At 37.7% G+C, this 14,154-nt stretch overlaps 3 protein-coding genes across 3 annotated transcripts; all 3 read left to right on the top strand.

The window, feature by feature from the left end:
• The first annotated feature begins 418 nt into the window (after positions 1 to 418).
• On the top strand, positions 419 to 3,729 carry LOC105440824 (sphingomyelinase C-like). Its single transcript, XM_011671387.2, has 3 exons — positions 419 to 556; positions 1,676 to 1,720; positions 2,192 to 3,729. Exons 1-3 carry the CDS (start codon positions 484 to 486, stop codon positions 3,514 to 3,516), a joined length of 1,443 nt encoding a protein of 480 aa, XP_011669689.1. The 5' UTR covers positions 419 to 483; the 3' UTR covers positions 3,517 to 3,729.
• A 976-nt stretch (positions 3,730 to 4,705) lies between these two features.
• Positions 4,706 to 7,889, top strand: LOC100888670 (sphingomyelinase C 2). Its single transcript, XM_003730417.3, has 3 exons — positions 4,706 to 4,812; positions 5,283 to 5,327; positions 6,292 to 7,889. Exons 1-3 carry the CDS (start codon positions 4,737 to 4,739, stop codon positions 7,515 to 7,517), a joined length of 1,347 nt encoding a protein of 448 aa, XP_003730465.2. The 5' UTR covers positions 4,706 to 4,736; the 3' UTR covers positions 7,518 to 7,889.
• A 1,224-nt stretch (positions 7,890 to 9,113) lies between these two features.
• Positions 9,114 to 13,295, top strand: LOC100888731 (sphingomyelinase C). The gene is made up of 3 exons (XM_003730418.3): positions 9,114 to 9,460; positions 10,291 to 10,332; positions 10,981 to 13,295. Exons 1-3 carry the CDS (start codon positions 9,400 to 9,402, stop codon positions 12,219 to 12,221), a joined length of 1,344 nt encoding a protein of 447 aa, XP_003730466.1. The 5' UTR covers positions 9,114 to 9,399; the 3' UTR covers positions 12,222 to 13,295.
• Positions 13,296 to 14,154: the final 859 nt, after the last annotated feature.

The raw sequence follows: 14,154 nt of genomic DNA, 5'->3' as shown, positions 1-14,154 counted from the left end.
ATTAATTTTTTCCTTCTTTTCTTTTTTTCTTCTTCGATTAAGATCCCCCCCCAAAAAAAATATATATATATATAAATAAATAAACAAATAAATGAATAAATACAAACAAATAAAAAATGTCCCCCGTAATTCACTTCCCATGATTTTTGCCTTTTTGCTAAAGGGAATAATTTCACTAGGTAAGAAAAAACAACTACAACAAAGCCCACTATTTCTTGTATCTAACATTATAACCTGTCCGCAAAATATACACCCTATCAGTCTATCAGCCAGTCTATCTTCAAAATGGATTATAGCGACCCCTTTAGGTGACCTGTATTAAAAAAAGACATGCACTGTTGATCTGGTTGTGATCCATAGGATACAAAATCCAAAGACCAGAGATAATTTTACAAACATTGTAATCAGGATATCTTATCAGAAATATTAACTTGTAAGACTCGTTTAAAAAATCTGTCATTATTGAAAACAAAATAATCCGAAATGGCGGTATTCAGGAAGGCATTATTGCTGGTCTTCGCCTTCATTACTTCGATGATAATACACTGTGATGCTGGTAAGTCCATGCTCAAATGCTATTTCTTTTACGGCAGAACTTTGAGAGAAAATTCGTAAATTTACATGTATATAGAGAACAAATATTTGTGCAATGTTGGCATACATTTCTGTCCCTTCTGCGTTTCAAAACCTTGTTTAATTTCTTAAGTAGGCAGGCATATAGGTTTGGCATTAATGATGCAAAGTAAATACGTAATGTCAATAAAGAAAAGAATGATAATAGGAATGTAGTCCGAATAAATTAAATGACTCTCATAATATAGCGATAACTCTAATAGGTCGAGTACATGCATGAGTGTATCTTTCAATACTAAACCTTTGATCAACATAATAAAGTGCAAAAGCTACAAAATGATGAGGACATTTTTAAGAGCAATCGTAAGAAAGTATGTAAAATTGGATGTTGCGTCGTTCTTCTAAATAAAACCTCGCAAAATTGTTACTGGCATGCATACCCTCCTGTTATTATCAATGAACATAGAAGTCAAGTTTATAATGACTGAGTAAAATGATTGCAAATCATCTTCAGAAGAGCCGTACGCGTGTTTTTTTGTTTTTAATATACGTACATGGCAATCAATATTATTAGCTTGCCCAGTTCTATTTATATTCGCACATAAGTACAAATGGGGGCGCCAATCTAAATGTCTTACATTCTGGATTGAATCACTTTAACAAAAGTTGCTCTCACAAGTCACCAGATCATCGGATCACATATCAAGGGGGGGGGGGCGATGAATGAAGAAATTTTAAACCGAATGGAGCTCTAGACTATAATGACCAAGTTCGCGTGTCTTCTCGGGAATGCAGACCTAGTATAGAATGTCTTCTATTTTCTTGAAATACGGTAGGATGCTTTCAATAGACTTGAATGTGAAAAACCTTTTGTATTCCTTCATGTTGTAGGGCCCTTTTATATGACAAGCAAATACTTGGCTTTGCATCATTAAGACCCAATTTTCATTTTTGGTCCGTCTGACACGCCCCCTCTCTCTCTCTCTCTCCCCCTCTCTCTCTCTCACCCCCCCCCCCCTCTCTCTCTCCCTCTCTCTCCATCTCTTCGTCTCCCTCCCCTTCTCAATCAATCCTAATCTCTCCTTCTCTTTTCCTCACCCAGATCAAGATTGCCAAATCCCGGAAGGCACTCCATCAGTATGGCTCGGTAAATATCAAATTTGAATCATTTGCAAGTGCTTTCTTTCGCTTTGTTATTTCACTTTCTATGTTCGTTTCTCATCAGGCTAATATTAGAATGAAACCAAGCCAAACAATATCACAGAAAACACATCATGAATTCAAAACATTGTAGTTTATATAGCTGCCAATTTAGAATATACAGGATAGGGTTATACAGATAATAAATTTCTGCTTTGTTTTGAATAGGTCTTTTGATGACTGGATCATTGAATAACAAACCGAAACAACATGAATTAAACAGACAATGAAACTAAACAAAAAGTAATAGATAAAAGAAAATAGATCTAGTAGTTATTATATTCCTCCTTGCGGCTCGGGAAGATAGTAGCCCCGAGATCACCTCGGCGATGGTAGTTTGCACCATTACCCTCGTAGTCGATTGATATTTTCTTACTATACTCTCTATTTCATTTGTTTCCCATCTGAATTATCCCAGGTGATGAGGATGACGTCACGTACTGCGAGGCAGATTCATCGCAGTGCTCTAATTTCGGTCTTGTCTTTGTCTGTGAAGACCCATCCGGTGGTTCTCTTGAGCCATGTATCAACGGCACAAAAGTCCTGTGCTCCTCTCCAGATGTCATCCCTCTTGCTGACCCAACACCTTCGTCTGAACTCAGTGTCGTTATCTATAATATCTGGGAGCTTCGATACCTCTACTATCAGAACGGACAAAGAGAACGAACCTGTCGTATTCTCCATGAGCTCTTGCGTCTCCGTCAAGACATCGATGTGATTGTGTTCAACGAGGCCTTCATGGGAGGATGTTTCTCCAAGTTCAATTCAACAGTTGAGATGAGCACTCTTACCATTCGAGATATTCTGGTACAGCATGGTTTCATATACCACTCTAAGACGGTTGGAGAGGAGCGGGAACTTCCCAAGTTTGAGAATGGTGGTGTCTTCATTGCTTCTAGGTGGCCAATAGTCGCCGAAGATGAGACGATCTACACGGACGCGGTCAAGACCACCGCAGACGCACTATCAGCAAAAGGTGCAAAGTATGCTCGGGTTCTGAAGTCGGTGGATGGATCAAACCGACATTATAACATCTTTGGAACCCACTTACAGGCATCCAAAGGGGTTAATGCTGATAGGGTTCGGGTAAATCAGGCCACGGAAATGCACGATTTGGTTGTGAATCTAACACTCTCATCACATGAGCCTGTCATCTACGCAGGAGACCTTAACGCAAACTACTATGACAAGGAACCACGCTCCAACACTGCCAACATCTTAGAAGCCCTTCATGCCGTGGTCCCACTGATCATAGGTGAGCTCAATTACACCACGGATGGGTTGCTCAACGATGCTAGAGACGGTGACAGCGCATCTTACAAGGATTACGTAATCTACCATGACGACTACCTCCATCCGATAGCAGCTTCTCAAGAAATATTACGCCCTAGGGCATCAGAGTTCTTCGAAGTCTGCATGGAGGCCATCTCACCCTTCCCTACTTATCCAGACTCTAACCGATGTCGAAGGAGTCAAAACATCACCGATCTTGCGGATCACTTTGCAGTCATCGGTGTCTACAAGTTTGATAACAAAATGATAACGACCGAGTCAAGTGGGCTTGAGACGACGAACCCCGACACCCTTGAGCCTTCAGAATCGGATGAAACGACGGAGTCAGGCGTATCTCCTTCCACCATGACTACAGAGTCAGGTGCCACTAGTCAGACTCGTCTTCTTTGCATGACTACTTTCTTTTTTTCGATACTGTCAGCCATTGTTTTAAAGGAATATCTCTGCTGATAAAAATGTATAATCTAACCTATTATAATGACTTAAGAAAATGAAGGTTGTTTATCACATTCCAGTGAACAGTTAGTCAACTATGTGCTAAATCATTCGATATACGACAACTATGTTCAATCATTAATTTTATCTATTTTCTTAGAAACGATATTAATATGTTTTATTCCTTTTATGAATAAATGGATGTGATCTTGCTGTCACAAAACTTCATATGAACTAAAATGAAATTTATGTGCAAATATTCATTCCATATGATTCGGTTCCTATTCTCATCATGTTTTTATTGCCACTGATTTCTTGAACTGTTTGGTCCCTCATGGGGAAATCATGAGAAAGAATGAACTTCGTAAAAGGATTGTGAAAATAATGGATTGTTGAGATAGGCGTAACAAGTCCGACGTGGAATCTCAATGTGGGGATGTATACAAAATGGAGGGTACAGGAGAGAGAGAGAGAGAGAGAGAGAGAGAAATTTGAAAGTACACGAACGTAGACTTTTTCATGACACCAACAAGCTTCTATTTGTACTTTTCATCATCGTCACCCCGATCATCATAATCATTTTAATCATCTTAATTATCATCATGAGACAACTGCAACCACCTTGCATCGCCACTCTTGTTTTTCTTCATAATTGGATATTAAACAAATAAAATATCAGCTAAGGTAAATAATGTTGTGGTGTCATCGGCCCCTATTCCGTGACATCTTCCAACAGATGACATCTCACATCACAGCTTGGTCCTTGCCCAGAGTGAGCCATATTCGACGTTCGGTAAATGTGATTGGAACTGTTTATACCCTACCATAATGTAGATCTGAGCTTTGGTCATGATCATCTATTCTTTGCACCTGGTGCCATTTTGGCGCTAAATACTAGTCATAGGTTAATGTGTTAATATAATTTTTGCAAAAAGAAGCTTTTTCGTGTTAATACCAATGTTTTGGAAGAAGCAAAACCAAAACGCCCCTTTGTTCCCCGAGAATACAACGAGACGTTCAATTAGTTTTAATTGCTGCTGTCATGAATCGGCACTAAACTGTAATTTAGTTATCTCATTAAAATCTTGGTCGAGGTAATCCAGTTGATTACATTCCAGAACAGTCAAAAATGTTTACCAATACTGAGCATTTGTTCATGATAACAAGATTTAGAGATCAGCGTTAATAGGAAGTATTTCGGGACTCTATCAGTAGTCACTGTACACATTTTCAAGATGGGTATTCTTCACCAGTCTCAGAGTTTGGTTTCATGGAGTATTATATTCTTTGCAGCTTGTTCCATCGTACAGGGTAAGCTAGCTTTCTTACATGTTTTATGCGAAAGTACGAATTAATGTATAGAATGTACAATCATTTGTAAAAGAGGAATCGGCAATGCTGCACAGAATGACCATTGTAAAATTAAAGACCCCTTGCCTGTTTCCCCTCAATTGATGAATAGCCAATATTCATGTCTATAAAATGTTTGTGCTATATCTGAAATTATGGAGCTCACTATGGTAATATATAACATATATGTACAATTATTCAATCGTTTTTATGAAGGGTCGAAAATAAGAGTCATAGATTGAAACGAATCAAAGAGAGAGAGAGGGGCTAGGATGGACAGACAAATATGAAAATAGAGAACATTTTATAGAGATCATAGTTTGGTAGCTTTTAACGATCGAAATATTCTCCGATATTTTCCAAAGTCCACCGAAGACAGGATCATTACTTTAATTTTCTTCAATATCCCTTTTTATATATATTTTGTACAGGTCAGAATTGCGATATAGATGAGAAGCAGCCAACAGTCTGGCTTGGTGAGTAGTTTTGAATAATTTCCTGTCTGAGATAATTATCGACAAACTCCACATTTAAAGAAAAGGTTGAGTTCTGGGGAGAGGTGAAAAATAATTTGGGAGCGTTATCATCGTTATTATGCCTTCATATTCTTAATATTACAAGTAGCAGCTTAAAAACGAAGCCCGATTTTTATGCCACATGTTTGTATAGTCCCATACACATTTTCTTTGTACAGTGCTTGTTACTTTTCCAAGACTAGGCCAAGTTTCTCATCATTTTGATGGCTTCCAGAACCTTGCAGTACACACCAATACTTATATGCTACATGGTCAACTTCTTGATTGATCCCATACCGTTTCTATCACAATGCAATCGTATGCCCAGAACTCATCTTTATCTTTAAGCTTAAGTAAATAGTTAAGTTGATCATTTTATCTCGTGTAAAAAGATTTGTTTTTAAAGTAGGCCAAGATAGAGAATTAAAGCTCATTTTCATCAAGACTAGATTTAGAAAAATCCGGAATAAAAGAATAGATTTGTTTGTGTGTGCTCAAGCAATCTTATCTATTCAGGTTCTTGTTATCAGTACAACTTTAAGCAGTATCTGGAAACAAAACAAAATAATATGGTATGTTCTTTAGCCACAATACCGAACGCTTTGTGCTGGAGGTGCCCGAAATGTGAGGGAGTGATTATCGTTTGAGCAATATATGTAATAACTTGTAGTTCTGCTGCTGTAATGTATTAACCGATTACGGTAAGATAAGAGCGGAACAATGATTAAAGGCACATACTGTCATTTGCACATTATGGCCGTCACGTCTGTCAAGGACATTCGTATGGATAAAACGTAAAATAAATTTCCTGAAAAATATTGATGAAGATAAGAAGGCGTTAAAACCCTTAAACTTCAGTAATGCATTAAAAAAAATAGAATAAGAATTATGGAAAATAATGTTTTTGTGGTTGTTTCATTAACAGGTGATGAGAATGATGCGAATTTCTGTCAAGGCAGCACCGAGCAGTGTGCTCACTTCGGTCTTGATTTCGTCTGTGAGGATCCGAATGGAGGATCACTTGGACCTTGTGTCAATGGCACCAAGGTGAAGTGTGCGTCACCACCTGCTGTCCCTCTAGATGATCCCACTCCTGCCACCACTATAAGAGTTCTTGTCTATAACGTCTTTGAGCTACGCTATCTATACTGGCAGAGTGGTCAACGAGAACGGACCTGCCGTATTCCACATGAAGTGTTCAGTATGCATCCAGATATTGACGTCATCGTGTTCAATGAAGTCTTCATGGGGGGTTGCTTTGCCCCTTTCAACAAAACCATCGAAACAAGCACCCTTACCATACGTGACATCATGGACCAATATGGATTTATCTATTACACAGAAAACGTTGGCATTGGAGAACCTTTCCCAAAAGTAGAGAATGGTGGAGTATTCATTGCTTCTAGGTGGCCAATCGTTAAGACTAATTCTCGGGTTTTCAATGTAACGGAGCCATACTCGTATATGGCTAAAGGAGTTGTGTACACCATGGTTAACAAGACTGTAGATGGACAGAGCGTATCATATCATGTCTTTGGGACTCACATGCAAGCATTCCGAACCCCAAATGCAGACTATGTACGAGTTGCTCAGGCAACAATCATTCACGACTTCATGCTGGAGCAGGACATCGGTGATGACGAGCCCGTCATATATGGCGGTGACCTCAATGCCAGACTCAACACAACAAACGGTGATGACGTCGTCGACGCTCTAGACGCCACACTTCCAAGAATCATCGGTGAACTCAACGTCACCTACGATCACGAGAACAATGACGTATTTGACGACAATAACGATACAAACTGGTGGTTGGATTATGCCTTGTTTAGTCGATCTCACATTCAACCTGAAGCTGCTACAATACATATCGTAAGACCTCGTATGTCTACAGCCTTAGAGATTTGCTCCACGGCCATATCACCTCTCCCCAGCTACCCCAAATCTGATCTATGCGTCGAAAGAAAGAACATCACAGACCTGTCTGATCATTATGCAGTTCTAGGGACTTTCCATTACAACATGGATTCCCTTACTTCCACAGAATATCAGACGACGACTGATTCTGGGGTTGGGTGCCTTATTTTAAACCAAATGATCGCATCTCTCAGCATATTCGTATGTTTTATTCTGAGATTCTCACTCGCTTGATGAATCACTTTCTAATAATTCAAATTGTACATTCTAAAATCTGATGCCTGATTTTCAGAATAGTAAACAGAAACTCTTAGCCAAAGTATCATATCAGTTGATATTCAGGTATGCCAAATCTGAAGTCAATCTCGATTCACATTTACCTGTTTACGATTCCGCCAAACCATTTTACATAATATTGTATATTGATCTTTTACCTGACCATAAATTAAAAATTCAGGGTTTCAGATAACCATGTGGTTGGCGGTTAGGATTAGGCCTTAAGGTTAGATATAATCATACAAATTTAAAATGTGATAGTTAAATAAAACGGGTAATTTCAGTCGATAATTACACTCATTCTAATAAAAGAAACAAAGAATACATCTGGATCCAATACGGTTTTCAAATTACCATGTGTTTAATTTCCTATTTTGAACTACAATTTTTGTCGGTATCGGAGTAGAGGACCTGATTGTGTGCTTGTGGATATTATGTGCGTGATACGGCAACATATGAGGAGGGAGAGAAAAGGAGCAGACACAGATAGAGAGAAACAGTAAAACAAAATGTCATTATATCACACATATTTATATGTCTATACACATGCAAAGGCAGCATTTTGTATATGAACGTTCACTTTGCTACGATATACATCGGTATATTAATTGTTGGTGAGGCGTAGACGCTTGCCTTCAATTGAGTAACCACAATGTCTCGTAAAACGCTTTAATCTAAAGTCACCTTTCTCATCTTCTATTTCAATCAAGTTCTAGAACATAATTATAGAGACACTTCGTTATGCACTGTGTTATCAGATAGATAGTTCGAACTCTTAAAAAATGTAAAAGTTCGTCAAACTGGCCCGGTCTGTAAGCTGAAAATATGTTTTTTATCTTAACGCTTGATCAGTCACAGGAGGTTATCTCTCGTTAATTCACTTCATATCAAACTGGTAAGATATCAAACCAATTTGCTAAGTAAGAACGTACGCAAATAATCTCTGTCAATACACTATGAGGAGAAACACAACCATTTTCGAAAGGTCGAGAATATAAGGACATACTTGTTATAATTACGAATGTGTCTAATTAAGTATTGTAAATTGTATCAGCTCGAGGGTAAAAGTCCAATCCTACTGGGATTAGTTCTGATATTATGTATGCTAACATATCATCTCTAACATACACATACCGGTGTTGATATATAGAGGGGGTTGTCATGGCTGCTGAATCGTGCTCCTTCAAAAGAGGATTCTTCTTTTCTTTTACACTTGTCGTCTAATTTTGTTTAATATTCCCGCGTTCCCATAAAAAAATATCGTCGTGACGTCATTGCATGCAAACACAACCATCTTTCTCAAATAAATTTTTTAGACAATCAGTTGCTTGACTTGACTAGTGTATGTAGTTGTAAAAGTACATTTATCGAAATTAAGATAATTTAACTGGATTTTCTTTTCTTCTTCAGATAAATCCCTCTGATTATTTAGTGACGATGTCCATTATTATTTTGCTCTCTGATGTCACGAAATCATTTTAATTTTCTCTTTAACAGAAAAGAGCATCACTAGAGATGCAAATGAAGCAAATCCTCAAAATTAAACACAATTTAACCATGGACCTACTAATATCTAACCAACCAAACAAACAACATTATATTACGACTATTTATAGAACTGTGTTCTGAACTTTGCTCCGATTGCTTCTGTTAGCAGTGCTGAGTTGTCCCAAGATTATTATCAGTTCTCTGGCACATCTATAATTGTTATCAGTGCTTCTCAGACCAATTTGATATAAACTGTTTAAGTTGTGATTCCGTTCTAAATTTCTACTCATTGGTGTTGACTAGAGCTTGTTTTGATGTTTTGGTACGTCGTTGATATCATCAGATCTTAGACATGCATTTACTATCATTCTACTTCGTAGCTACGGTATCAGTCCTTGCCGCCCAGGTCAAAGGTGACTATTACTTAATTAATATCTTTCCTTTTTTGTTATCGCATAGTCATTTTAAAGAGAAGAATTGTTTGCAATTTTTCTCACTGGCGTGATAAAGTTTGTATTATTACACTGTATGTCATTACGTTTGTCTCTTTACAATCGTTAATGGCGTGTGAATGAACATACTATAATTACCACATTGCAAAGAAGTATTTTAACCGGGATTTTACCAGGCATTGCTAATTGATATAATTCGGAATGGAGTAAAGGAAATCTGATGTAGCTGTTGGAAAAATATATCGAAAGATAAATCAAGAACTAACGGTTGTAAAACAAACGATACTACTATACATGAACATCTGAAGCCACACATTCTCCATGTGGAGGTGTCGTGGATACAGTCGCCCATTCACTTGACTCTCAATAAAAGGGTTTAGAGTTCGTATCCCTCCCCAGTATATTGTCCTTTGTCCATATTTACCACGCTCCACCAAGGTGTAAATGGGTACCTGTTAATCGCCGGGAAAATAATAATTGTAGGGCTCGCAGGATGAGCAGAATCGATACTGATGTGGCTACCCTGTATGGGTACATAAGACACAAGTATTTATCATTGTTTCTTCTTTTTTTCTACATTAAATTCTTATTATTAATCCTCCACCGCTACCGCCTTCTCCTTCTACGTCGAAATAAGTGATCAACACAGCTACGACATCACCCTTGTAAACACACTTATTAAAGAATTATTGCTCATGTTGCTATAATGTGTACAATGTCTTACCCTACGCCATTAAGTGTGTTCTACTTTTATACATTTCTTTTAATTGACACTATTGTTTACTTTTCAGGATCATGTTATGTAGAGGAGGGGACACCAACTGTGTGGTTGGGTAAGTCTTGCAACAAATGTAATAATATGCTTATGAGCCTTGGATAATATTATTGATACAAGTATTGATTGTTTTTTATGTTGTTTGACGAAAAAGTTATCTTTTTCCAAGCTAACATTATAAAAATAAACGAACAAAATGTAGAAAATAACAACAGACTGAGAGATGATCATTAATAACTTATCTGTATGTTATTAACAACTTGTATAAATGTACACATACAGTCATGTACAAACTTTGGAAATTAAACAAAAACAGTTTAATCAGTCTTTCATTTACTAGAAGTATTATGATATAAAATGTTGTGTTATGAAGCAGCCTTTACCTCGAGGAGCCATCCTTTATAAGCCCTGGTGAAAAGCCACCGAGTTTTCAGGAATATGACTTTGTCTTAATATTTTATTTCCTGGTTTACTCCACACATTGTTTTGATAAAATACACTATAAATAAGAAGTCGTTTTCAATATCTTTCTTTCTTCACACCTCGGTCAAAAATCTCAACCGACTTCAGACAGACCGTTAACCGACTTCAGCTTGACCATTTACAGTAAAATAGTTTGTTACATTGTCAGGTTGGTCTCATAGTTTTGACTGAGGTATCACTCCCTATCGTTACTTTTTCTTCTATCTTTTTGTTATTGATACAGGTGATGAACAAGATATCAACGCATGCCAAGCAAATGAGACGTCTTGTGCCCTCTTTGGTCTAGACTTCATCTGTGAGGATCCCAACGGTGGTGACTTCGAACCATGCACCGAAGGAACCAAAGTCCTGTGCGCCTCTCCACTACCCATCCCTCTCGCTGCTCCCACCCCAGTCTCAACATTCCGTGTCATAGCATACAATGTCTGGGAGCTGCGATATCTCTATTACCAGAATGGACAACGAGAACGAACCTGTCGCATCCCTCGTGAGGTCATCCGATTGCATCCTGACGTTGATGTGATCGTCTTTAACGAGGCCTTCATGGGAGGATGTTTCTCAGAGTTCAATTCCAGCATTGGAGCCAGCATACTCACATTTCGAGACATTCTGACACAGTATGGTTTCATCTACTATACCGATACGGTCGGTGACCCACCGCAGCTACCCAAACTTGAAAATGGCGGTGTCTTTATAGCCTCTCGCTGGCCTATTATTAAGCAAGACAACTCCATATACAGGTTCTCTGTTCCGGCAACGGCCGACGCAATATCAGGGAAAGGTGCCGTTTATGCTATGGTTGAGAAAACTGTTGGCGGTAATAGCATGACTTATCACATTCTAGGAACACACCTTCAAGCGACATCGCGCGATTCAGCTGATACCATCCGCCTTAACCAGGCGTTAGAAATGCGTAATTTTATGTTAAAGCAGAATATCTCCGACGACGAGCCAGTCATCTATGCAGGAGATCTAAATGCCAAAAACGGAACGCAGCACGGCGATGACGTCATACAGGTTCTCGGTGCAACCATTCCAGACTTCATCGGAGAACGAATTTACACCTATGACGGACCTGAAAACGATCTTCTCATCTCAAACAGCACGTCTTGGATCGACTATGTCGTATTCAGTCAAACCCACCTTCAACCACAAATCGCTACCCTGGAAGTGGTTCGACCAAGATCTCAACAACCATTTGATGTCTGCATGTTGTCATTGGCAGTAGTCCCAACTTATGCCGACTCTGTGAGGTGTTTTGCCAATAGGACTGTTACAGATCTAGCAGATCACTATGCTGTTCTGGGCGTCTTCGAGTTCGGCAGCATGACGTCATCGCCTCCGTTAATGACCTCACGGCCTGAAGACATGACAACTACCAATTCCGGCTCTAATTTGTTAAGATCCAATAAGTATCTGTCTATGATATTTCTGATGTGGTATGTCTTTGCATTTATCCAATGAGAAAATTAAATAAATGAATTCTGGAATACGATTATTGTTAGGCTTTTTGTTTAACTAGAAGTGATGAAATCAAAATTAAAACGGTTAACGAAGTAAGTGTCGTAATCCAAGTAAAATACAATTTGTTAAACGAGACTTAATCAGAGGGTTGCCAAGATTCTATGTGACTACGATCACAGTCAACCACAAGTACATTAATTCCGGCGTCCTAATACAATTACATGAAGTAAGTATATCTTTAATGCAATTCTTGTTTTCTTATTTATTTGCAAGTAGAGTAGAATACTAGGCAATTTTGGAAGCGGATTAATAAGAAACCCAATCTTTTCCCTTTATCATCTTTGTGCCTTTATCACTTTGGAACAACTTTGCTTCACGTCATATGTGTTGTCAGTTTTTATTTGATGTTAATTTAATTTGGTCGTGTTTGAAAATAGATCAGGTACAAAATATCATAATAACAAATACATTTCATTCAGAAAACCTCTTTATTGTCTGTCGCCTGTTTATTATTCAACATCCAAGATTGATGCTTTGTTTGCTCTTAGGGAATAAAAGCTCTTGCAAAATTTCTATCGCAAACAATTCCCAAATACATAACAAAGATAACACAAGAAATTAAAAAATAATGAATAGTTGTTAAATTGCATGTAGCAACTTGAATTAATGACCGTATGACATTACAAAATCATGACGTCTGAATTTAGAAATAAAAGACATTTGACATGTGACGATAAAATTGGATTTTTCAAAGAATATCCTAAAAATATATTAATTTCTTTGAATCAGTGGGCGTAATGAAATGAAGTCTCGAGCGCAAAGGGAATTATTATTTCTGTAATGTTTATTTTTGTAACGTTTCCGGGCCACCCCGTTCTCTCGAACATATAATATAATTCACTTATTTTATTTTATAATAACGTAGGAAAAAAAAATTCTGTAAAGCAATATTCTGAAGAATTTCTATGTCAAACTATATGATTTATTACGTATGTAAACTTATTTTGATTCTTTGTACGTTTGTAAAATGTGAGCAAAGGACATTTCCAATATTGGACAATAAATTGAAATTGAATGAATAACAACCGTTGCACACGAGACATCTTTTTGTATGACGTAATACCAAAAACACCTGTGAGCGTTCAACCAACAGTCAGAAGGGCTGAGGAGTGACATCAATTTCAAGCTGGTACATTGACACTTGTATCCAACTTGGATCCAATTCTATGAAGGTTGGATTTAGCATGTGTTTTTGTATTGAAGAAGTCGTCATTCCTCAGCCTATCAAAATATCTCAGATTTGAAGTTTTAGAGGGTAAAGCCCACCGCACACTATACGATCTTCTTGCGATCCGATTTCCGAGGAAATGACAACTATATTAGCTATAGAAATCTAAACAAAGATCATCTGTATGATGCAGGGTCTTAATAATGATAATGATACTAACAACCGGAATATTACGCATTTAAGGCTTCTCGTCAGAATAAAAGCCAAATCGGCTTCAAATCGTAGACAATCGCACTACTGATATGACGTCACTGCGATTCCGAGCCGATTTAGCTATTCCTCCTGCAAGGAAGCTTGAAATCCATAGAATTTTAATTTTATTAATCATCTGACTATTCAACAATCGCTCATTAAGATTTTAGAAGTTTGAATGCTCATATCAAATGATATTGCAATCCCTCCACAATCAGATCGTAGTCGTAAATCAAGTGCGTGGAATGGTTGAAAAGAGAGGTGAAAAATAATTGTGAACGTTTTCATTGTTATTATGCAAATGTGGAAGAACTTTAGAGAAAAAATGTTACCTGAAAAGCATGGCTCTTCAAATCCCTTCATATTCTAAATATTACAAGTAGCAGCTTAAAAATGAGTCCCGATTTTTATGCCACATGTTTGTGTCGTCCCATGTACATCTTTCTGTGTACA

Source organism: Strongylocentrotus purpuratus, unplaced genomic scaffold (genome assembly GCF_000002235.5).
Source record: "Strongylocentrotus purpuratus isolate Spur 01 unplaced genomic scaffold, Spur_5.0 spur5_scaffold_5, whole genome shotgun sequence".
In the NCBI taxonomy this organism is placed as follows: domain Eukaryota; kingdom Metazoa; phylum Echinodermata; class Echinoidea; order Camarodonta; family Strongylocentrotidae; genus Strongylocentrotus; species Strongylocentrotus purpuratus.
Note: the sequence above shows the minus strand (reverse complement) of the source record. Positions and strands in the feature narration are given on the sequence as shown.

Bases quoted from the DNA above. Each gene is read 5' to 3' on its own strand.
- LOC105440824 (XM_011671387.2), top strand. From the start codon at position 484: ATGGCGGTATTCAGGAAGGCATTATTGCTGGTCTTCGCCTTCATTACT. The intron at 557-1,675 runs GTAAGTCCATGC...TTCCTCACCCAG, and splicing joins GATAATACACTGTGATGCTG to ATCAAGATTGCCAAATCCCG. The intron at 1,721-2,191 runs GTAAATATCAAA...GAATTATCCCAG, and splicing joins CACTCCATCAGTATGGCTCG to GTGATGAGGATGACGTCACG.
- LOC100888670 (XM_003730417.3), top strand. From the start codon at position 4,737: ATGGGTATTCTTCACCAGTCTCAGAGTTTGGTTTCATGGAGTATTATA. The intron at 4,813-5,282 runs GTAAGCTAGCTT...TATTTTGTACAG, and splicing joins AGCTTGTTCCATCGTACAGG to GTCAGAATTGCGATATAGAT. The intron at 5,328-6,291 runs GTGAGTAGTTTT...TTTCATTAACAG, and splicing joins GCAGCCAACAGTCTGGCTTG to GTGATGAGAATGATGCGAAT.
- LOC100888731 (XM_003730418.3), top strand. From the start codon at position 9,400: ATGCATTTACTATCATTCTACTTCGTAGCTACGGTATCAGTCCTTGCC. The intron at 9,461-10,290 runs GTGACTATTACT...TTTACTTTTCAG, and splicing joins CCTTGCCGCCCAGGTCAAAG to GATCATGTTATGTAGAGGAG. The intron at 10,333-10,980 runs GTAAGTCTTGCA...TTATTGATACAG, and splicing joins GACACCAACTGTGTGGTTGG to GTGATGAACAAGATATCAAC.